The following is a 22,523-nucleotide window of genomic DNA, read 5'->3' on the forward strand; positions in this document are numbered from 1 at the left end:
AGAAACAGATGTATGCTTTCAGACTCTCAGGCTGTACAAACTCCACTGGACTTTCAGACTAGACAGAGACTCTATCAGACTCTCAGAACAGAGAGATACCTAGCGTTTATTTTTTAAATTTTAAATTATCACATTTGGCCTGGCCATAATTTTTAAATCCTTGTTTACATGTGAGTTATATTAATTGTATTGTTTTTGCTTATTGTTTTTTGTTTTATTGATGTGTTGTCAGGCTTGGCCTCATGTAAGCCGCTCCGAGTCCCCTTGGGGAGATGGTGGTGGGGTATAAATAAAGTTTTATTATTATTATGAACTGTTAAGATAATAAAAAAGATGTCCTGTGTTACCTCAGAGAAACTGCTTCAAATCCAATCTGTAACTGGATTGATATGCAAAGCACCTGTATGCTGAATATATGAAGTTTGTGAGTAAACCAACTGTGCAACTTTTAAAGCAGTCTGCTAATTTTTGAGAGGTTTTAAGGCAAAGTAGATATTTTTTGGGCAACTAAAAGAACACTTCTGAAACTCTGCTATTATACATATGTGTGTGTTTTATGCATTGGCATATCTTTATCCCTAACAGTTCAAAGACATGCCTAGGTACATCAGTTTAACAACTGAGAAACCTAATTGCAGAGCCCGGCAGCCATGTTCCTAGTCCATCCCAGCATGGCCAAGCATCAGTCTTGGGAGATGAAGAATACATATTGAACACTAACAGACCCTTTGAACCTGTGAATTCACCAGAGCTTTGAAAAAAAAGAGTTAAAAGTTCTCATAATGGTGAATAAAATAGGTCTGATCACGCTTGTTGATCTTCTGACAAGCCTTCTCCACGTTCTTCGTCATGCCTGGTGGACCACAACTGAAGACACCTATCTTCTTCACCTAGAAGCAAACAAAAGAACTTGAAAGGCGAAAGGTAAACACATTAAAACTGTCACCCTAACCAAGGTCAAATTTTATAGCCTGAATCGTTTCCCGGTCATGATGCATGCAAATGTAAGCACACCTGTGCGTGTTTGGGTTTGGTCTTGCAGAAGTTGGATCTCTCTCTCTCTTCCGTCCTTTGCAATGACCAAAATCCCCTTGCTGTGACCATTCAGTTGATGAGGGAAAGCAGTTGGGATTGGGATATTATCTGGAGGTCAGCTGTGACCAGCAGTGCTGTACGATTTAAAGAGGCATGAATGGAGGGCGAAAGAGAGAAACATGCCAAGAGGAACTGACAACACTGTCTTCCTGCTCCCCTCTCTTCATTCTGATCCCAGAGCAGCACTTGGTGCTGGGGGAAGGAGCTCCCAACTGGCAACACTGGAGACAAAATTGAACTGTCTTTCTGGCCCCCTCTCTTCACTCTGGTCCCAGAGCAGCACTTGGTGCTGGGGGAAGGAGCTCCCAACTGGCAACACTGGAGACAAGATTGAACTGTCTTCCTGGCCCCCTCTCTTCACTCTGGTCCCAGAGCAGCAATTGGTGCTGGGGGAAGGAGCTCCCAACTCGCGACACTGGAGACAAGATTGAACTGTCTTCCTGGCCCCCTCTCCTCACTTTGATCCCAGAGCAGCAGTTGGTGCTGGGGGAAGGAGCTCCCAACTCGCGACACTGGAGACAAGATTGAACTGTCTTCCTGGCCCCCTCTCCTCACTTTGATCCCAGAGCAGCAGTTGGTGCTGGGGGAAGGAGCTCCCAACTCGCGACACTGGAGACAAGATTGAACTGTCTTCCTGGCCCCCTCTCCTCACTTTGATCCCAGAGCAGCAGTTGGTGCTGGGGGAAGGAGCTCCCAACTCGCGACACTGGAGACAAGATTGAACTGTCTTCCTGGCCCCCTCTCCTCACTTTGATCCCAGAGCAGCAGTTGGTGCTGGGGGAAGGAGCTCCCAACTCGCGACACTAGAGACAAGATTGAACTGTCTTCCTGGCCCCCTCTCCTCACTTTGATCCCAGAGCAGCAGTTGGTGCTGGGGGAAGGAGCTCCCAACTCGTGACACTAGAGACAAGATTGAACTGTCTTCCTGGCCCCCTCTCCTCACTTTGATCCCAGAGCAGCAGTTGGTGCTGGGGGAAGGAGCTCCCAACTGGCAACACTGGAGACAAGATTGAACTGTCTTCACTTTGATCCCAGAGCAGCAGTTGGTGCTGGGGGAAGGAGCTCCCAACTCGCGACACTGGAGACAAGATTGAACTGTCTTCCTGGCCCCCTCTCCTCACTTTGATCCCAGAGCAGCAGTTGGTGCTGGGGGAAGGAGCTCCCAACTGGCGACACTGGAGACAAGATTGAACTGTCTTCCTGGCCCCCTCTCCTCACTTTGATCCCAGAGCAGCAGTTGGTGCTGGGGGAAGGAGCTCCCAACTCGTGACACTAGAGACAAGATTGAACTGTCTTCCTGGCCCCCTCTCCTCACTTTGATCCCAGAGCAGCAGTTGGTGCTGGGGGAAGGAGCTCCCAACTGGCAACACTGGAGACAAGATTGAACTGTCTTCACTTTGATCCCAGAGCAGCAGTTGGTGCTGGGGGAAGGAGCTCCCAACTCGCGACACTGGAGACAAGATTGAACTGTCTTCCTGGCCCCCTCTCCTCACTTTGATCCCAGAGCAGCAGTTGGTGCTGGGGGAAGGAGCTCCCAACTGGCGACACTGGAGACAAGATTGAACTGTCTTCCTGGCCCCCTCTCCTCACTTTGATCCCAGAGCAGCAGTTGGTGCTGGGGGAAGGAGCTCCCAACTCGCGACACTGGAGACAAGATTGAACTGTCTTCCTGGCCCCCTCTCCTCACTTTGATCCCAGAGCAGCAGTTGGTGCTGGGGGAAGGAGCTCCCAACTCGCGACACTAGAGACAAGATTGAACTGTCTTCCTGGCCCCCTCTCCTCACTTTGATCCCAGAGCAGCAGTTGGTGCTGGGGGAAGGAGCTCCCAACTCGTGACACTAGAGACAAGATTGAACTGTCTTCCTGGCCCCCTCTCCTCACTTTGATCCCAGAGCAGCAGTTGGTGCTGGGGGAAGGAGCTCCCAACTGGCAACACTGGAGACAAGATTGAACTGTCTTCACTTTGATCCCAGAGCAGCAGTTGGTGCTGGGGGAAGGAGCTCCCAACTCGCGACACTGGAGACAAGATTGAACTGTCTTCCTGGCCCCCTCTCCTCACTTTGATCCCAGAGCAGCAGTTGGTGCTGGGGGAAGGAGCTCCCAACTGGCGACACTGGAGACAAGATTGAACTGTCTTCCTGGCCCCCTCTCCTCACTTTGATCCCAGAGCAGCAGTTGGTGCTGGGGGAAGGAGCTCCCAACTCGTGACACTAGAGACAAGATTGAACTGTCTTCCTGGCCCCCTCTCCTCACTTTGATCCCAGAGCAGCAGTTGGTGCTGGGGGAAGGAGCTCCCAACTGGCAACACTGGAGACAAGATTGAACTGTCTTCACTTTGATCCCAGAGCAGCAGTTGGTGCTGGGGGAAGGAGCTCCCAACTCGCGACACTGGAGACAAGATTGAACTGTCTTCCTGGCCCCCTCTCCTCACTTTGATCCCAGAGCAGCAGTTGGTGCTGGGGGAAGGAGCTCCCAACTCGCGACACTAGAGACAAGATTGAACTGTCTTCCTGGCCCCCTCTCCTTACTTTGATCCCAGAGCAGCAGTTGGTGCTGGGGGAAGGAGCTCCCAACTCGTGACACTAGAGACAAGATTGAACTGTCTTCCTGGCCCCCTCTCCTCACTTTGATCCCAGAGCAGCAGTTGGTGCTGGGGGAAGGAGCTCCCAACTCGCGACACTAGAGACAAGATTGAACTGTCTTCCTGGCCCCCTCTCCTCACTTTGATCCCAGAGCAGCAGTTGGTGCTGGGGGAAGGAGCTCCCAACTCGCGACACTGGAGACAAGATTGAACTGTCTTCCTGGCCCCCTCTCCTCACTTTGATCCCAGAGCAGCAGTTGGTGCTGGGGGAAGGAGCTCCCAACTCGCGACACTAGAGACAAGATTGAACTGTCTTCCTGGCCCCCTCTCCTCACTTTGATCCCAGAGCAGCAGTTGGTGCTGGGGGAAGGAGCTCCCAACTCGTGACACTAGAGACAAGATTGAACTGTCTTCCTGGCCCCCTCTCCTCACTTTGATCCCAGAGCAGCAGTTGGTGCTGGGGGAAGGAGCTCCCAACTGGCAACACTGGAGACAAGATTGAACTGTCTTCACTTTGATCCCAGAGCAGCAGTTGGTGCTGGGGGAAGGAGCTCCCAACTCGCGACACTGGAGACAAGATTGAACTGTCTTCCTGGCCCCCTCTCCTCACTTTGATCCCAGAGCAGCAGTTGGTGCTGGGGGAAGGAGCTCCCAACTCGTGACACTAGAGACAAGATTGAACTGTCTTCCTGGCCCCCTCTCCTCACTTTGATCCCAGAGCAGCAGTTGGTGCTGGGGGAAGGAGCTCCCAACTGGCGACACTGGAGACAAGATTGAACTGTCTTCCTGGCCCCCTCTCCTCACTTTGATCCCAGAGCAGCAGTTGGTGCTGGGGGAAGGAGCTCCCAACTCGTGACACTAGAGACAAGATTGAACTGTCTTCCTGGCCCCCTCTCCTCACTTTGATCCCAGAGCAGCAGTTGGTGCTGGGGGAAGGAGCTCCCAACTGGCAACACTGGAGACAAGATTGAACTGTCTTCACTTTGATCCCAGAGCAGCAGTTGGTGCTGGGGGAAGGAGCTCCCAACTCGCGACACTGGAGACAAGATTGAACTGTCTTCCTGGCCCCCTCTCCTCACTTTGATCCCAGAGCAGCAGTTGGTGCTGGGGGAAGGAGCTCCCAACTGACGACACTGGAGACAAGATTAAACTGTCTTCCTGCCCCCCTCTCCTCACTTTGATCCCAGAGCAGCAGTTGGTGCTGGGGGAAGGAGCTCCCAACTCGCGACACTGGAGACAAGATTGAACTGTCTTCCTGGCCCCCTCTCCTCACTTTGATCCCAGAGCAGCAGTTGGTGCTGGGGGAAGGAGCTCCCAACTGACGACACTGGAGACAAGATTAAACTGTCTTCCTGCCCCCCTCTCCTCACTTTGATCCCAGAGCAGCACTTGGTGCTGGGGGAAGGAGCTCCCAACTCGCGACACTGGAGACAAGATTGAACTGTCTTCCTGGCCCCCTCTCCTCACTTTGATCCCAGAGCAGCAGTTGGTGCTGGGGGGAGGGGCTCCCAACTGGCAACACTGGAGACAAGATTGAACTGTCTTCCTGCCCCCCTCTCTTCACTCTGATCCCAGAGCAGCACTTGGTGCTGGGGGAAGGAGCTCCCAACTGATGACACTGGAGACAAGATGGAACTGTCTTCCTGCCCCCCTCTCTTCACTCTGGTCCCAGAGCAGCAGTTGGTGCTGGGTCCATCACTCTTATCCTGAGTCAAGTCGATGCAATGGAAGCATCCTGACTCACATCCTCTGAAGAAGGCACATGCCAACTCTCAGCAGGCAAGGTCATGCTCACAGTATTTTGGGAACAGCACGGAGTAGGATTGATGGATTTCCTAGCGAAGGGGACCATGATCACTGGGGCAGACTAGGCTTCACTGCTGCAGAAATTGTGGGAGGCCATCAAAACCAAGAGACAATTGCTTAAAGAGATGGGAGAAGTGTGTGTCCCTAGATGGTGGCACCCATGGAGAGAAGGACTCAGAACTGGACCAAGTTGCATTGCTCTCAGTCCGCAGCAAGTGGGTCAGGGGAAATCTTTCATGAACACCCCTCCTAGCAAGACCTCAAGAGAAAACTCCTATTATTCCCAGCTGTAAAGCTCTTTAGAGGAGAAAGAAGTCTATAAAATACTGATACTTGAAATAAACTCTTATCTTGTCCAGGGCTGTGAGTAGATTGCAACAAAAGCAGTCCTGGGCTTGGCCAAAGTTATTGTTTGTTGTCTATTTGCCTTTCCTTTCAGTTCCAGGGCTAATATTAGCTCTAGGTATCACCTGGGAAGATACTGTAAGGCTTAGAAAATATGTTTGAACAGATTTCCTAAATACTAAAGTGTTGATTTCAGTCAGCCTGGCCAAGTATTTCTCTGTAAAATGAACATGCTGTCCCTATTCGTAAATGTCATGGTGACATGGTGACTCATTTCTGGAAGAGTAACACTTTCCTTGAATCTCTACGACGGGTCCAAGGAGCAAAAGTTGGAAACCCGAGTTTGCCTGAATCCTATGGGTTGCTCCCGACCTCATGTTGACCTGTTCTCAAGAAGTATGACCCACTGTGTCTGATGGGGATGCACTCCCAGTTAATGTGTGCAGGATTGGAGCCTTAGCATGCAAATCTGGAATATATGCAAATAAAGGAAGGACCTGCAATGTTTGTTATCTAGCTAGGCAACTGTGTTTGGATTCCCATGACCATGTTATCCAACCAATGATTTCAAGTGTCATTACGTGCTATTCTGTTGAAACTCTCCACCATGGTAGCTGTAAATTTTTCACATGATGCCCAGGTGGAACTCACCAGTGAAGGTCATCGCATGGTGATCTTAAATAAACACCGCCTTGCATACTTTGGTAAAATCCAGCACAACCTCAGTTGTTGCCTCCCAACTAAGATGGAGGAGTAGATAGATCAGTGGTTCCCAACCTTTTTTTGACCAGGGACCACTTGACCAGGGACTACTTTGGCCAGGGACTACTTTGACCAGGGACTACTTGAACAGCGACCACTTAACCAGGGACCACTTTGACCAGGGACCACTTTGACCAAGGACCATTTAACCAGGGCCCACTTTGACCAAGGACCACTTGAACTGTGACTATTTTGACCAGGGACCACTTGAACAGCACCACTTTGACCAGGGACCACCTGAACAGGGACCACTTCAACAGCAACCACTTTGACCAGGAACCACTTAACCAGGACCCACTTTGACCAAGGACCACTTGAACAGTGACCACTTTGACCAGGGACCACTTAACCAGGGACCACTTTGACCAGGGACCACCTGAACAGGGACCACTTGAACAGCAACCCCTTTGACCAGGGACCACTTAACCAGGGACCACCTGAACAGGGACCACCTGAACAGCGACCCCTTTGACCAGGACCACTTAACCAGGGACCACTTTGACCAGGGACTAATTGAACAGTGACCACTTGACCAGGGACCACGCTCCAACATTAGTACCAAGAGGGTTACAAACTGGCTTTTGGCTAACTTTAGATTTGGGTTGGTTATTTGAGGTGCTGGTTCAGTAAATTGCATTGGATAGACCACATCAGCTCTTGTTTCTGACACAGAACATATGCCACCCAGTAGTTGCCATCAAGAAGTTCAAGGTTCTTGGCAGCGGGTTGGACTGGATGGCCTAAGAGTTCTCTTCCAATTCAATGATTCTATGATCTGCTTGCCTACAGAAGACCATATTTAATCACTTAGAGCTGATGTGGTAGTAGTCATATTTTGTGGGTAGTCAGCCTCGTCCTTCCTGGCACCTCCATTGCTTCAGCACTTTAAGAGGGTTTTGCAAGACTAGTCACTCTAGTTACCACGTGGTTTTGAGGCAACTGTGTAGAAATGGTGAGGCCGTGGACCATATTTTCATTCTTGCAGATTACTGGTGATCCATGGCCCACAGGTTGGGAACCAGTGAGATAGACAGACCTTTGGCCTGATCCAGCAGGTCTCTTTCTATGCTGGAACATTCTTAAAGAAAAAGGATGCATTTGGATTTATCTAGGTAGGCTTTCTAAAGGTCCTGTTGAACTCCATTGTTTAGGATTTAGGTTAGGTTGGATGTTCTAAGCTACAACATGGGACAGAAAGTGCCACTCCCACAATTGCTAATAGCTGGTAAACTGGCTGGGATTTCTGGGAGTTGAAGTCCAAAACACTTGGAGGGCTCAAGTTTGACCATGCCTGCTCATGAAAACCCTCTGCCCACTGCTGGCACTGACCTCAGGATGGACCTCTTGCAACGAGCAGAAGAACGGGAAAAATGGTGGCCGCCCAAAGTGGGTGATGGAGCGCAGGCCTGTGAACAAACTCCGGTTGAGGACCCTCTGGAAGTGCCGCTCGCAAATGTACTAGAAACAAAGAAAGACTGACTTCAATACCAGGAAATGTTCTGGAGCAGATCATGAAGGAGGCAGTCTGCAATCACTTAGAAAAGAATGCTGTGATTGCTAAAAGTCAACACAGATTTCTCAAAAACAAGTCATGCCAGACTAATCTTATCTCTTTTTTCGATAGAGTGACAAGCTTGGTAGAAGCAGGGAATGTTGTGGATGGGGCAGATCTTGATTTCGGCAAGGCCTTCGACCAAGTTCCCCATGACCTCCTTGCAAGGAAACTAGTCAAATATGGGCTAGGCAATGCTACTATTAGGTGGATCTGGAATTGGTTAAACGACCGAACCCAAAGGGCGCTCACCAATGGTTCCACTTCATCCTGGCAATAAGTGACTGGTGGAGTGCCACAGTGGAGTGCCACAGGGTTCGGTCCTTTATTATTGGCTTGGATGAAGGTGTAGAGGGCATGCTTATCAAGTTTGCAGATAACACCCAATTAGCTGGTAACTCTTTGGGAGGCCACACACAATAGCGTCCTGAAGTTGTGAGTTTTCTGGAAGTGGGTCTTACCAGCATTGTGGTCCGCAGGTCAAACTTCTCAGCCAGCTGTGTGATGTAAATGTGCACAGAGACCAGATCGCCTTTATCGTTCTCTTCCACCTCGCGGATTATGTCAGCCATCCACTCAAACTGCCGCTGTGTCCGGGTGACCCAAATAAAATAGATCTGGGAGGGGGAGGGAAGGGGGATAAGGTCATTTCCAGAGGTCCTTGCAAAACCTTGGAGTGTATCACGAGAGGCAGGCAAACCGCAATAACAGTAGGACAATATCACATAGAATTATCCTGCCCTATTGTTCTCCTTTGTTTACAAAAGGAGGGCATGAAAGCACCGTTTGTGTTTGTAAGAGGAATGCTTTCCAGGTTTTCCCCCACTGGGGAAGAGGTGAGAGAAGAGAGATGTCACGGGATAAGTCCCTGCCAAAGATACTGCTGTCCTGTTGCAACTGCAATTTGTTTGGCCCCTGTGATAAACCCCTCTACCTACATTTTGCAGACCGAGCTTTCCCTTCCTACCTCTTTCTGCTGCATCTCTCACAAGGTTTTCCCACAGCCTATGCTTTCAAGTCCTATGCTGAATCAAGCTCTCCTACCCTCTTTGATCCTGTAACGTTATTTATTTCATATCAAACGTATTGCATACATAAGTACTAGGCTTGTTTGATAAAAAAGGGGGCTCAAAACCCATTTCGGATATAGGGGGCGCTGGTGGTTCAATTTTCACAGAATTTTTTTTGAAACTTTTCAAAACTTCTGAGACTCCCAAATCCTTTCGTTAATGGTTTGAAAGTGTTATTTCCTGTTTTATTGGGTGGTCTTTACTTTGAAAGTAGTTGATGTACTCCAGAAGCAGGAAAAAGCAAGCGGAGGAAATTCCTTCCTTCTCTGGTTTAAAACTGGCTTCTCTGGCTTTAAAACTGGCTTCTCTGGCTTGAGCCGAGGCCAGGAAATTCCTTCCTTGTGTGGTTTAAAACTGGCTTCTCTGGCTTGAGCTGAGATCAGGAAATTCCTTCCTTCTCTGGTTTAAAACTGGCTTCTCTGGCTTGAGCCGAGGCCAGGAAATTCCTTCCTTCTCTGGTTTAAAACTGGCTTCTCTGGCTTTAAAACTGGCTTCTCTGGCTTGAGCTGAGGCCAGGAAATTCCTTCCTTGTGTGGTTTAAAACTGGCTTCTCTGGCTTGAGCTGAGATCAGGAAATTCCTTCCTTCTCTGGTTTAAAACTGGCTTCTCTGGCTTGAGCCGAGGCCAGGAAATTCCTTCCTTCTCTGGTTTAAAACTGGCTTTTCTGGCTTCAGCAGAGGCCTGGGACCAGAAGCAGGGAAAAGCTGAATCACTTCCTGAATCATAACAAAAATGGCGGAAAAAGCTTCGGAAGGGCAAAGGGACTTCTGGTTTTTCAAAAAGCTTCGATATCACTTCAAAAAGGTAATTTTAACTAAATTATTATGAGCAACGAGTTATCCGACATGACTCTATCCATGCCTAATAAGTACAAAACCGATAGAAATAGGAGCACAAGCAGCTACAGTGGGGGGGGGGGGGGAGGTATTTAGTTAGATACCAATTGTAGAAGTTCTCCCACTTAAAAAGATGAGAGAGGCCTGTAATTGACTTCCTAGGTAGAGCTCAACTATGAGAGACAACACAAGAAAACACATCCAGAAAATCACATTGCCTGATTTTTTAATGAATTTATATCCAAATTGTGGTGGAAATTAAGTATTTGGTCCATAACAAAGGTTTATCTCAATACTTTGTTATATATCCTTTATTGGCAATGACAGAGGTCAAACATCTCAGCTTTGTCCATGCCTGTACTAGACAGTTCAGTGCCTGTTGTCCTTGGATGGACAGGTATATGAAAAACTCATGTATCTCACTTTCATTAACCTCACCTTCTTACACAGGATCCTGGAGCCAACCGAAGCCTTGAAGACAAGATCCTTGAGGATAGCTGCAAAGGGTGTCACCCCAATGCCTCCTCCCACAAGCACCGAGACCTCAAATTTGTTCCATTCCTGGTGTCCTTCTCCAAAAGGCCCATCGAGGTACAACTGCAAAGAGATATGGAAACGTTCTTGCTCAGAGTCTGTCCACATGACTTCTGTCCACAATTTAGAAGAAGGATGAGAAGGATGATTTGCTAGTAGAGGGAAGTAGATGCAGCAGCTGGACATTGACAACAGAGTTGCATTGGAGGATCCAGTGATGCCTAGTAAGGGTCTTCAACTGGTCATCCAGTACAGTGTTATGGTATGCTTCTACTGGAAGTCATTCATTCAGTTGAGCCCACCATTTTTCATGTCTCTTCATGAAATCCTTACTCTCATGGATAAGAATATCTATGTAATGTTAGTTTGTGGGATTAACATAACTCAAAAACCACTGGGTGAATGGACACCAAATTTGGACACAATACACCTCTCAGGCCAACAAGTGACCATCACTCATAAAAACACTGAAAAACACAGCAGAAGAGACTTAAAAAGCCACAAAAGCAAAAGACGCTACAGTACATGTGCAAAACTGACTCCTCTGGCAAACACACACACACACAAAATAGCATAGCCACACTCTCTTCCGGACTACAGCTCCCAGCATCCCCCAGACCAGGCCCTTTGGGATAGGAGGATGATCCAAATGCACTGCTTCCAAGATGCAAGCTTTCTTCTCCTTGGATTTCTTTGAGAGCATCCCAATCCCTGCATATTCCCAATTTCCTATTCTTGGACTACAACCCCTAGCAACCCTCCAGATAGATAGATTAGAAAGAGATGGAAAGATTGGTAGATAAATTGATCAGGAAGACTGCTGGAAGTCTCAGTCCAAGAATAGGTAGATAAGGAAGAATGGGGAGAAAGGGGAAGGGAAAGAAAAGGGGGGAAAGAAGGGAAGAGGAAGAGAAGGAAGGAAGGAAGGAAGGAAGGAAGGAAGGAGAGAGAGAAGGAAGGAAGGAAAGAAGGAAGGAAGGAAGGAAGGAAGGAAGGAAGGAAGGAAGGAAGGAAGGAAGGAAGGGAAGGAGGGAAGGAAGAAAGATAGAGGGAAGGAAAGAGAGAGAGAGAGAGAGAGAGAGAGAAGGAAGGGCACCACAATTCAAGAGAGATATTGACAAGCTGGAATGTGTCCAGAGGAGGGCGACTAAAATGATCAAGGGTCTGGAGAACAAGCCCTATGAGGAGCGGCTTAGGGAACTGGGCATGTTTAGCCTGAAGAGGAGAAGGCTGAGAGGAGATATGATAGCCATGTATAAATATGTGAGAGGAAGCCACAGGGAGGAGGGAGCAAGCTTGTTTTCTGCTTCCTTGGAGACTAGGACGCGGAACAATGGCTTCAAACTACAAGAGAGGAGATTCCATCTGAACATGAGGAAGAACTTCCTGACTGTGAGAGCTGTTCAGCAGTGGAACTCTCTGCCCCGGAGTGTGGTGGAGGCTCCTTCTTTGGAAGCTTTTAAGCAGAGGCTGGATGGCCATTTGTCAGGGGTGATTTGAATGCAATATTCCTGCTTCTTGGCAGGGGGTTGGACTGGATGGCCCATGAGGTCTCTTCCAACTCTTTGATTCTATGATTCTATGATTCTAAGGAAGGAAGGAAAGAAGGAAGGAAGGAGGGAAGGAAGGAAGGAGGGGAGGGAGGAAGGAGAGAGAGAAAGAAAGAAAGAAAGAAAGAAGAAAGGAAGGAAGGAAGGGAGGGAGGGAGGGAGGAAGGAAGGAAGGAAAAAAGACAGAAAGAAAGGGAAGGAAGGAAGGAGAGAAAGAAAGAAAGAAAGAAAGAGGGAGGGAGGGAGGGACGGTTTGGCTACAGCAACCTGTGGTGGGTACAGCTAGTGTGTATGTATGTCTTTAAATGGTTTTTAATGGTGTATTTTAATATTTAGATAAATATTTTTAATGTTTATGTTTGTGTATATGGATTCTTGTCCTGGCATTGAATGTTTGCTGTATATATGCTGTGCTCTGAGTGACCTGAGTCCCCTTCGGGGTGAGAAGGGCGGAATATAAATGTTTTATATACATCAGGGAACTCGAAAGTCAAAAGCGCATCCTCACCTTTGGATATTTGCCAATTTCCGCAATGCTTTCAGGGGAGTAGAGTTCTCGCAGGCGGGTTGTCCAAGGTCCAGCTGCCCGAATGTGGAGGCTCAGGGTGTCCTCGTGGGGGGCAGAGGTCAGGGTGAAGGGGTGGTACTCATTGGTCCCCAGGGACAGGCAAGCAATCCGAACCCACTGCCCAGACCTGTATTCAAAGTCCTGGGGCCTTTGGAACTGAAGGTTAGTCACACCTGCGTCAGGGAAACAGGATTTCTTACTTGTCTGCCATTAAAGCACAAGGCATCCTGTCCTAAACAACTAGCCTGGACTAGTCAATTCCATATATATTTTGAGTGGATGATGGGGTAATCCTAGGATCTGTTGATGAATAGTGTTCAATTTTTGACCCACAGATCTTTTAAAAAGGCTAAAAAAGTCTCCTTCAGTTTATACTTGAGTCAAGATAATTCATTATTTTACTTTATCATCATCATCATCATCATCATCATCATCATCATTTTACTCTATTATTACATTTCCATTATTTTACATTATTATTATTATTATTATTATTATTATTACACTTATTATTTTACTCTCTTTATTATTATTGGAAGGATACGCAAGCATATTTACATCGAAGAAGGTTAGAATAATGGTTTAATCCGAGTTGGACAGTCTTATCTTAAATTACAGTTTTAGGTAAATATTCAAAAACATTTAACCTAATGATGCCCCAATTAATATAATTGTATTCGTACCTATTTTTATTTCGAAATTTACCAGTAGCTGCTGCATTTCCAGCCCTCACCTTATATTCGAGTCAATCCATCTTCCTCATTTTTTGTGGTAAAACTAGGTGCCTTGGTTTATATTTGGGTCGGCTTGTACTCGAGTATACATGGTAGCTATATAATTGTCCCAGCTAATTGAAATATGTATGTATGTATGTATGTATTTATTTATTTACACCATTTCTACCCCGCCCTTCTCACCCCCGAGGGGGGACTCAGGGCAGCTAACACAGGCAGCAATTCGATGCCACAATATCAGTAACATAATATAAAATCATCATACATAGCAAAGTTAAAAACAGAAACATTAATTAAAATCACATAATCACAAATCACAAAGTCACATAGCCATTTCCAATTGTCGTAACAGTCTTATGACCTGGGTTCAGTGTCTAAAGTGCTGCTATGCCCACTAGCCAAAGGCCTGGATCCAAAACCACGATTTTAGTTTTTTCCTAAAAGAAAGGAGGGAGGCTGTCGACCTGATCTCACTGTTGAGCGAATTCCATAAGCAGGGGGCCACCACTGAAAAGGCCCTGTACCTCGTCCCCACCAGACGCGTTTGCGCAGCTGATGGGACCGAGAGCAGGGCCTCCCCAGTAGATCTTAAATTACGAGGCAGAACGTAGAGGGATATACGTTCGGACAAGTAACCTGGGCCGGAGCCGTATAGGGTTTTATAGGCCAAGACCAGCACTTTGAATTGTGCTCAGAGGTGGACCGGCAGCTAGTGGAGCTGACATAACAGGAGGGTGGTGTGCTCCCTGTATGGTGCTCCGGTGAGTAATCTGGCTGCTGCCCGTTGGACTAGTTGGAGTCTCCGAACAGTCTTCAAAGGCAACCCCACATAGAGTGTGTTGCAGTAATCTATTCAGGATGTAACCAGAACGTGGACCACCTTGGCCAAGTCAGACTTCTCAAGATACGGGTGCAGCTGGCACAAGCTTTAATTGGGTCTCCCCAGTAGATCTTAATATCCTGGTGCTTCTGCCCACCAGAAATATCCTGGTGCTTCTGCCCAGCAAACCCAGGAGGCCCAGATATTGCTGCAATGCTGCTGATGACATATCCTGGGCTCTTTAATGGAGAGAGAGACTAGTTGAAACCAAGTGCGTACCTGATGGGAGCAGTTCTGCCTTCACCACAGCAATTTCCACTTTCTTCCTGCTCAAGCTGAGGAGTTTGTCTCCTCCATAGAGAAGGGCTGGGACAATGAAGTAAATATGGAAGCGGGGCTGCTGAATCAGAGCATAGCTGCCGTGGATGATGACCTAGGGGACATGCAAGTAAAGGCACATCAAGATCAGAAAATCACTGCAGGTTCTGCCAAGGTCTGTCCCAACAACCTTTGTGATACCAGCTAAGTGTGAAGGTTCAGGAATAGGTTACCAGGATATAGAGAAGGACGTAAAGATGATGGGTGATCCAGAAGCCCTGGAAGCTAATTCGCCTGAAGTGGTGAGTTGCAAAGACATACATGATGGCGAGGATGACCAACAGCAGCACCCCAGTCATGCCTATGAGGGACAGAAAGAGTGAGATGGAAGATGTGGTGAAGTAGAGGACCAAGCTCCTGGAAGACCACCATATATGTGACACCATTATCTCAATCAAATCTTACCTGGGACTGTTTCAAAAAACCACCAGTAATATTTGGGAGGATATTGTGACCTGAAAAGAAAAAAAAAGTGGCATGATTGGAAGATCTGACAAACCTAAATGCACCTGATCTCATCGAAGTTTGGAAAGGGAGCAGGGTTAGACTGAGTTATGACTTGGATGGAAGATCAAACCAACCTAAACTCACCTGATCTTATGAAAGTTTGGGAAAGCAGCAGGGTTAGGCTTACTTATGACTTGGATGGAAGATCAGACCAGCCTGAATACAACTGACCACATGGGAGTTTGGAAAGGCAGCAGGGTTAGGCTTAGTTATGACTTGGATGGAAGATCAGACCAACCTACATACACCTGATCTCATGGGAATTTGGAAAAGCAGCAGGGTTAGGCTTAGTTATGACTTGGATAGAGGATCAGATCAACCTATACACACCTGATCTCATAGGAGTTTGGAAAAGAAGCAGGGTTAGACTCAGTTATGACTTGGATGGAGGATCAGACCAACCTAAACACAACTGATCTCATAGGAGCTTGGAAAACCAGTAGGGTTAGACTTAGTTATGGCTTAGTTATGGCAACAGGGTTAGGCTTAGTTATGACTTGGATGGAAGATCAGACCAACCTAAACACATCAGATTATGACTTGGATGGAACCTAAACACACCTGATCTCATGGGAATTTGGAAAAACAACAGGGTTAGACTCTGTAATGACTTGGATGGAAGATCAGGCCAACCTAAAAACACCTGGGCACATGGGAGTTTGGAAAACCAGTAGGGTTAGACTTAGTTATGACTTGGATGGAAGATCAGATCAACCTAGACACACCTGACCACATGGGAGTTTGGAAGACCAGTAGGGTTAGACTTAGTTATGACTTGGATGAAAGATCAGACCAATCTAAACACATCAGATTATGACTTGGATGGAACCTAAACACACCTGATCTCATGGAAATTTGGAAAAGCAGCAGGGTTAGTTATGACTTGGATGGAAGATCAGACCAACCTAAACACACCTGACCACATGGGAGTTTGGAAAACTGGTAGGGTTAGACTGAGTTATGACTTGGATGGAGGACCATCAGAGAGTAACAGGGATCTCCAGATAAAATTCTTCCTGAAACCTCCAAATGCCAATGCTAGGACTGGGCTGGACAACTGGGTTTCTCCTTGGGTGGAACTGCACTAAAATCATTCAAGGTAAGGCAGTGATTACTAAGCTTAAAGGTATCCTCTTCAAAGTTTCAATTCTCCTGTAACAAATGTGTTGCTATAGACAAGTGTGCATTGTCATTCTTAGTGGGGATTCCTATCACTCTTTACCTCAAATTACTTTCCATAAGCCTGTTTAAACTCTTCTGGAGATCTTTCACAAAACATATTTATTTAAGGAGAAGTATCTCAATTACCAAGGCCATACAGACCGGAAAACTCACAGCAACCCAAAGATTAAACTGTTCTTGTTCAACAGGTATTGTTTCCAGCACAAACCATTCGTAGAAAATAAATACACATTGACTTTTGGATTTGCCAATGGGATTAAGAGAAATGTCTACTGGTCATTCATGGGAGGTAATTTCCCATCCTTTTCTTTGAAGCTGAACAAGGAAGTAAAGCCATTCTGTTCAAGAAATGTGTCAAAACCCATCAAATGAAGTATCCCCTGTCACCATGATACCCTGGCTCTGAAATTGGACAATTGCTCAGATGCCACACTTCATATCTTTCTCCAGTCATTTGGGTTGTCCAACTGAGGTCAACTCAACCCTCTCCATTGTATCCTAAGTTCTTATCTTACTACTCACTCACTACTCACCCATCATTCACAAAGACATTGCTGAAGAGGCAGGACAAGATACTGAGAGGAGTGACGGAGAAGATGTAGACGTTCACAACATGGCCCAAAGTGTGCAGAACTGTGGAATGCAAAGAGAGAAGGCATAGATCATGGTATCCTTCTGGGTTGTCTCTCCAGGATGGGACTGGGAGGCACTGTTTTGCATTGGCTCCGGTCCTTCCTGGACGACCGTACCCAGATGGTGGTGCTGAAGGACTCCTGTTTGACTTCCTGGCCTGTTGCTGTTGGGGTCCTTCAGGGTTCAATTTTGTCCCCAATGTTGTTTAACATTTACATTAAATCACTGGGAGAGATCATCTGGAGTTTTAGAGTTTCAGTGTCAAATTTATGCTGATGACACCCAGCTCTTTTACTCCTTTCCAACAAAAGCCAAGGATGCTGCCCTGCCCCTAAAACAGTGCCTGTCATCAGTGATGGACTAGACAAGGGCTAATAAGTTGAAGGTAAATCCAGACAAAACAGAAGTACTTCTGGTCAGTCAGAAGGTGGATCAGGATTTAGGGTTACAGCCTGTGTTGGATGCGGTCACATTCCCCATGAAGACACAGGCCCGCAGTCTGGGGGTGATCCTGGACTCATCACTGACCCTGGAACCCCAGGTGTAGGCAGTAACCAGGAATGCCCTTGCACAACTAAAATTTATGCGTCAGCTACACCTGTGAGATGCCAGACTTGGCCATGGTAGTCCAGTCCCTGGTTACTTCCCGCCTAGACTGGTGCAGTGCTCTCTATGTGGGGCTGCCTTTGAAGATAGTTTGGAAGCTGTAATTGTTTCAGAAATCGGCAGCCAGGTTAATAGCCAGGGAGCGCCATACAGGGAGAGAGCCGCTCCCATGTTACAGCATGGGAGTGGAAACAGACTGGCTGCCGGTCTGCTTCCGGGCTAAATACAAAGTGCTGGTTATTACCTATAAAGCCCTAAATGGTCAGGCCCAGGTTATTTAAAAAATCACATCTCCGTGTACAAACCAGCATGAGGACTGTGGTACATGGACGAGGCCCTGCTCTCGGTCCCACCCCCATCTCAAGCGCAGTTGGTGAAGACGAGAGAGGAGGCCTTCTCTGTGATCACTCCCCGCCTCTGGAACTCCCTCCCTAAAGGACTAAAAATGGTCCCCTCTCTCCTCTCCTTATAAAGCTTTTAAAGACCTATTTGTGTAACTTAGCTCACAGAGAGGAGGAGGATTAACATAGTTTACATACAGTACATCTTTGCCTTGACATGACATACTTACCTCAGTGATATATTATATTATGCTTTTGATGCGATGTGTTTTAATTGGTTTGATTCCTTGTGTTTATTATGTTTATTATGTTATTATGGTCCACGCCTTGGTTACTTCCAGAATGGACTACTGTAATGCACTCTATGTGGGACTGCCTTTGAAGATGACTCTGAAGCTGCAGTTAGTGCAAAGGTCAGCAGCAAGAGAGCATATCACACCCTTCTAAAGCAGCTCCCTGGCTCCCGATGAGTTTCCGGGCCCGATTCAAGGTGCAGCTGATTACCTATAAAGCCCTGTATGCTTTGAGACTAACCTATCTTCAAGGCTGTATTTCCTTCTATGAACTGGTGTGAACATTGAGATCTGCTGGGGGAGGCCTTCTCTCAGTCCAACCACTGTCTCAAATATGGTTGGTGGGGATGAGAGAGAGGGTCTTCTCAGTAGTGGTGCCCCAGCTCTGGAATACCCCCTTGCGCCAATTCTTCAATTTCAGTTTTTTTCAACAAGCCTTCGATCTTACATAGGTTTTTAAAGATTAGTCCGAGGACTTACTGTTGGCATTACGTCGGCACTGGGCTGTGTCATATTGGAAACGACTTGTTTTTATCCACAGCTAAGACTGCAACTGTGAATTTCAATGTTTTACATTGTAATTATGTATGTGCGTGATTGTAACTCTATGGTTTTATTATTTTAGATTTACGTATTGTCGATATGCAGCACTTTGTTGTATTTTGTCAGGCAACGCGAGTCCTTTTGGGGAGATGGTGGAGGGGTAGAAATAAAATGTATATTATTTAGTTAAACCAGTGTTTCTCAACCTTCCTGATGCCGTGACCCCTTAATACAGTCCCTCATGTTGTGGTGACCCCCAACCATAACATTGTTTTTGTTGCTACTTCATAACAGTCATTTTACTACTATTATAAATCATAATGTAAATATCAGATATGCAAGATGTATTTTCATTCACTGGACCAAACTGGGAACAAATACCCAATGCACCCACATATAAATGCTAGTGGGGTTGGGGGTGGATTGATTTTGTAATTTGGGAGTTGTAGCTGGGATTTATAATTCACCTATAATCAAAGAGCATTCTGAACTCCACCAGCGATAGATTTGAACCTAATTTGCCACACAGAACTCCCATGACCTTCCAACACTGGAAGGGTTTGGTGGGTATTGACCTAGAGTTTGGGAGTTGTAGTTCATCTATATCCAGAGAGCACTGTGGACTCACGCAATGGTGGATCTGGACCAAACTTGGCACAAATACTCAATATGCGCAAATGTGAACACTGGTGGAGCCTGGGGAAAATAGACCTTGACTTTTGGGAGTTGTAGTTGCTGGGATTTATAGTTCATTACAATCAAAGAACATTCTGAACTCCACCAATGATAGAATTGGCTCAAACTCCCCACATGGAATCCCCATGACCATCAGAAAATACTGTGTTTTCTGATGGTCTTTGGCGACCCCTTTGATACCCCTTCGTGACCCCCTCAGGGGTCTCAACCCCCAGGTTGAGAAACACTGAGTTAAACCCTTAGTTTTGGTTGTTCATAAGTTATACTATGTCTATTTTATTTCATGTTTTGTCTGTTTTTGGGCATTGAATGTTTGCCATTTTATTATTTGTGTAAACCACCCTGACTCCCTTCAGGGAGAGAGGGCAGGTTATAAATAAAGTATTATTATTATTATTATTATTATTATTATTATTATTATTATTATCTGCACCAAAATAAAGGTTTCAATGTGATTTCAAACTCCTTGGAACTACAATGATTTCCTCTTGAGCAACTAAGGGAAATTAGAGAGCTATAAAGGAGCTCGGGTGTGTAATCAGTGAGAGATCCTGAACCAAGCACTCTCTCTTTCAGGCTAAGGCCTGAGGCCAAGCATTAGTCGACCCATTGATGTAGTCAGGAGAGCATGTAAGTAGTCAGGAGAGCAAGATGAAATCAAAGTGTGCTACTTCTTTGGGCTACAAGTTTCAGAAACCACCAGGTTTTTTGAATGGTACTTGTAGTACAGCGAAGCAACCATTTCCAAGCTCTAAGCCATTTGGATCTTTGATGTCACCCCCAAAAGTTAGGTTCTCATACTGACATCAACTTCAACGCATGCATCTGTTACAGCCTCTCTCTCTACCTGAAAAGATGAGAGCGCCTGTTGCAATCCAACGGTGGAAATCCACAGCAGAGTCAAAGGGGATGTAGCGGTTGAAAAAGGTTTCCCGTAGAAAAGTGATGAGGTTGCGACACATGGTGAGCAGGATGAAGGAGTACATAAAGGAGATGCTGGCGCCCGCCCCGCGAGAGATGAGGATGCCGACGAAGGTTGTGTCCGCAATCCCCGTTGGTGGAGATGCAAAGCCATAATCTAGGAAAAGAGCGGGATGGGTTGGAATGGCAAAGCCTGGCATTGGCTACGATCCCATGGTCTCTGCATGCTTAGATAGTAAACAAACGTACATGTCTTCCAAACCTTTGGTTAGTCCCATTTAAAAAAAACAACGACAGGTCAATGTAAAGCAATCCTAAGGGGCAAAAGAGCAATAGCAATACATATTTGGAAAGAGTTGTGCGCCAGAAAGGGTGGGGTCCAAGTTATGGTGGGGTTATTCAACTTCCTTTTATAGCAACAATATGGGGACTAAAAGCTACAGCTCAGTGCCTAGAGGTTTGAGTCACCAAAGAGGCTACTAAAATAAGTAATAAAAAAAGGCAGGGACAAGAAGTTTGGTCACAAACTTCCTCAGTTAGCAGTTAATAAGCTCTACTTGCAGCCAGTGTTGGGATGTGAGTCCGGGTTTTCAGTCGGGGGTTAGTTTGTGCTGCAAGCAGATACATACGTGGCCCTTGTAGTGGCGCTGGCCACTTTCTGCCTCCTCGGGAGGCAGGTGTCCCTCCTTCCTCACAGTTTGAGGGTGTGGAGTTCTGGCTCTCAGGGCCCACTTTGCGGGCCGGCGGCGTTAAGTAGGCTGGTAACTCACAGTATGCCCTCTCCACAAAGACGCCCATGGTGATGGCGGAGAATATCACCACGCAGATGATGTGGCGCCGGTAATTCTCAATGAAGCGCTTGAACTGCTGGATCTTCAGGTGGACCTTGCTTCTCTGGAACCGCTCCCTCCGGGCCTCGGTGTACACAAAGGGCTTTGAGGAAGAGGGCCTGTGACACAGGAATGGGAAAATATTATGAATTCGTACTGATAGGGCAATAATCATGAAAGAGAAAACAAAATTAAAAATGTACCCCCTCTGTATTTAGAGGGGGGAAAGAGCTATTTGGGTCTTGTACTTTCCATTGTCAAGAAATCATGTGATTTACAAGAAGTCAGTTAGTCAATATGCCAAATAAGGAATTAGAGAAGTTAGTTAGTCAATGTGCTAAATAAGGAATTAAGCCTAGGTGGTAGTTTGTAATTGGATGACTTTTTCTGCAGTGCCAAAGAGTGTTGTTTATATAATGTGAGTCTGAGAGACACTGGGAGCAGCAGCCTCTTGAAAGTACCAAGACCTGCGTGTTTGGTATGGCTGGCCGTCTCTTCATGATCATGATGAAAATAAACCTTGCTTTTGTACTTCTCCTGAGACTGGGTGTTTGTCTTTCTACCTCCTGCAACCAGACCCAATGCAAGGACCCTGAATTGGGGTCCCTAACAGTACGAGGGATTTATTTTGTGCTCCAATCAGCCCAACTTCCACTGGTCAATGAACTGTCTTCATTTAATCCCCTGGTCTTTGAATTAATTGGAAGTCAGCCACAGAATTGTGCTGGAGGACCTACAAATGCCTCTAGATCAGTGTTTCTCAACCTTCCTAATGCCGTGACCCCTTAATACAGTTCCTCACCTTGTGGTGACCCCCCAACCATGACATTATTTCTATTGCTACTTCATAACTAATTTTGCTCCTGTTATGAATCGTAATGTAAATATCGGAAAGGCAGGATGTATTTTCCTTCACTGGACCAAATTTGGCACAAATACCCCATATACCCAAATTTGAATACTGGTGGGGTTGGAAGGGGGATTGATTTTGTCATTTGGGAGCTGGAGTTGCTGGGATTTATAGTTCACCTACAATCAAAGAGTATTCTGAACTCCACCAGCGATGGAATTGAACCAGTCTCGGCACACACAACTCCCATGACCAACAGGAAGAGTTTGGTGAGCATTGACCTTGAGATTTGGAGTTATAGTTCACCTGCATCCAGAGAGCACTATGGACTGAAACAATGATGGATCTGGACCATACTTGGCATGGATACGCAATATGCCCAAATGTAAACACTGGTGGATTTTGGGGAAAATAGACCTTGACATTTGGGAGTTGTAGTTGCTGGGATTTATAGTTCACTTACAATCAAAGAGTATTCTGAACTCCACCG

At 46.5% G+C, this 22,523-nt stretch overlaps 1 protein-coding gene across 1 annotated transcript in view; it reads right to left on the reverse strand.

The window, feature by feature from the left end:
* Window positions 1–533: 533 nt before the first annotated feature.
* DUOX2 (dual oxidase 2) overlaps window positions 534–22,523 on the reverse strand; it is a 78,019-nt gene continuing 56,029 nt past the window's right edge. Inside the window, exons 24-34 of the mRNA XM_067471389.1 lie at window positions 21,124–21,302; window positions 20,280–20,510; window positions 16,854–16,953; window positions 15,037–15,086; window positions 14,805–14,932; window positions 14,533–14,686; window positions 12,640–12,872; window positions 10,486–10,644; window positions 8,603–8,758; window positions 7,919–8,047; window positions 534–890 (exon numbers count right to left, since the gene is read on the reverse strand). Coding sequence (XP_067327490.1) covers window positions 768–890; window positions 7,919–8,047; window positions 8,603–8,758; window positions 10,486–10,644; window positions 12,640–12,872; window positions 14,533–14,686; window positions 14,805–14,932; window positions 15,037–15,086; window positions 16,854–16,953; window positions 20,280–20,510; window positions 21,124–21,302 — 1,642 coding nt within the window. The 3' untranslated portion in view covers window positions 534–767. The remainder of the gene's footprint in view (window positions 891–7,918; window positions 8,048–8,602; window positions 8,759–10,485; window positions 10,645–12,639; window positions 12,873–14,532; window positions 14,687–14,804; window positions 14,933–15,036; window positions 15,087–16,853; window positions 16,954–20,279; window positions 20,511–21,123; window positions 21,303–22,523) is intronic.

This window comes from Anolis sagrei, chromosome 9 (genome assembly GCF_037176765.1).
Source record: "Anolis sagrei isolate rAnoSag1 chromosome 9, rAnoSag1.mat, whole genome shotgun sequence".
Taxonomy (NCBI): domain Eukaryota; kingdom Metazoa; phylum Chordata; class Lepidosauria; order Squamata; family Dactyloidae; genus Anolis; species Anolis sagrei.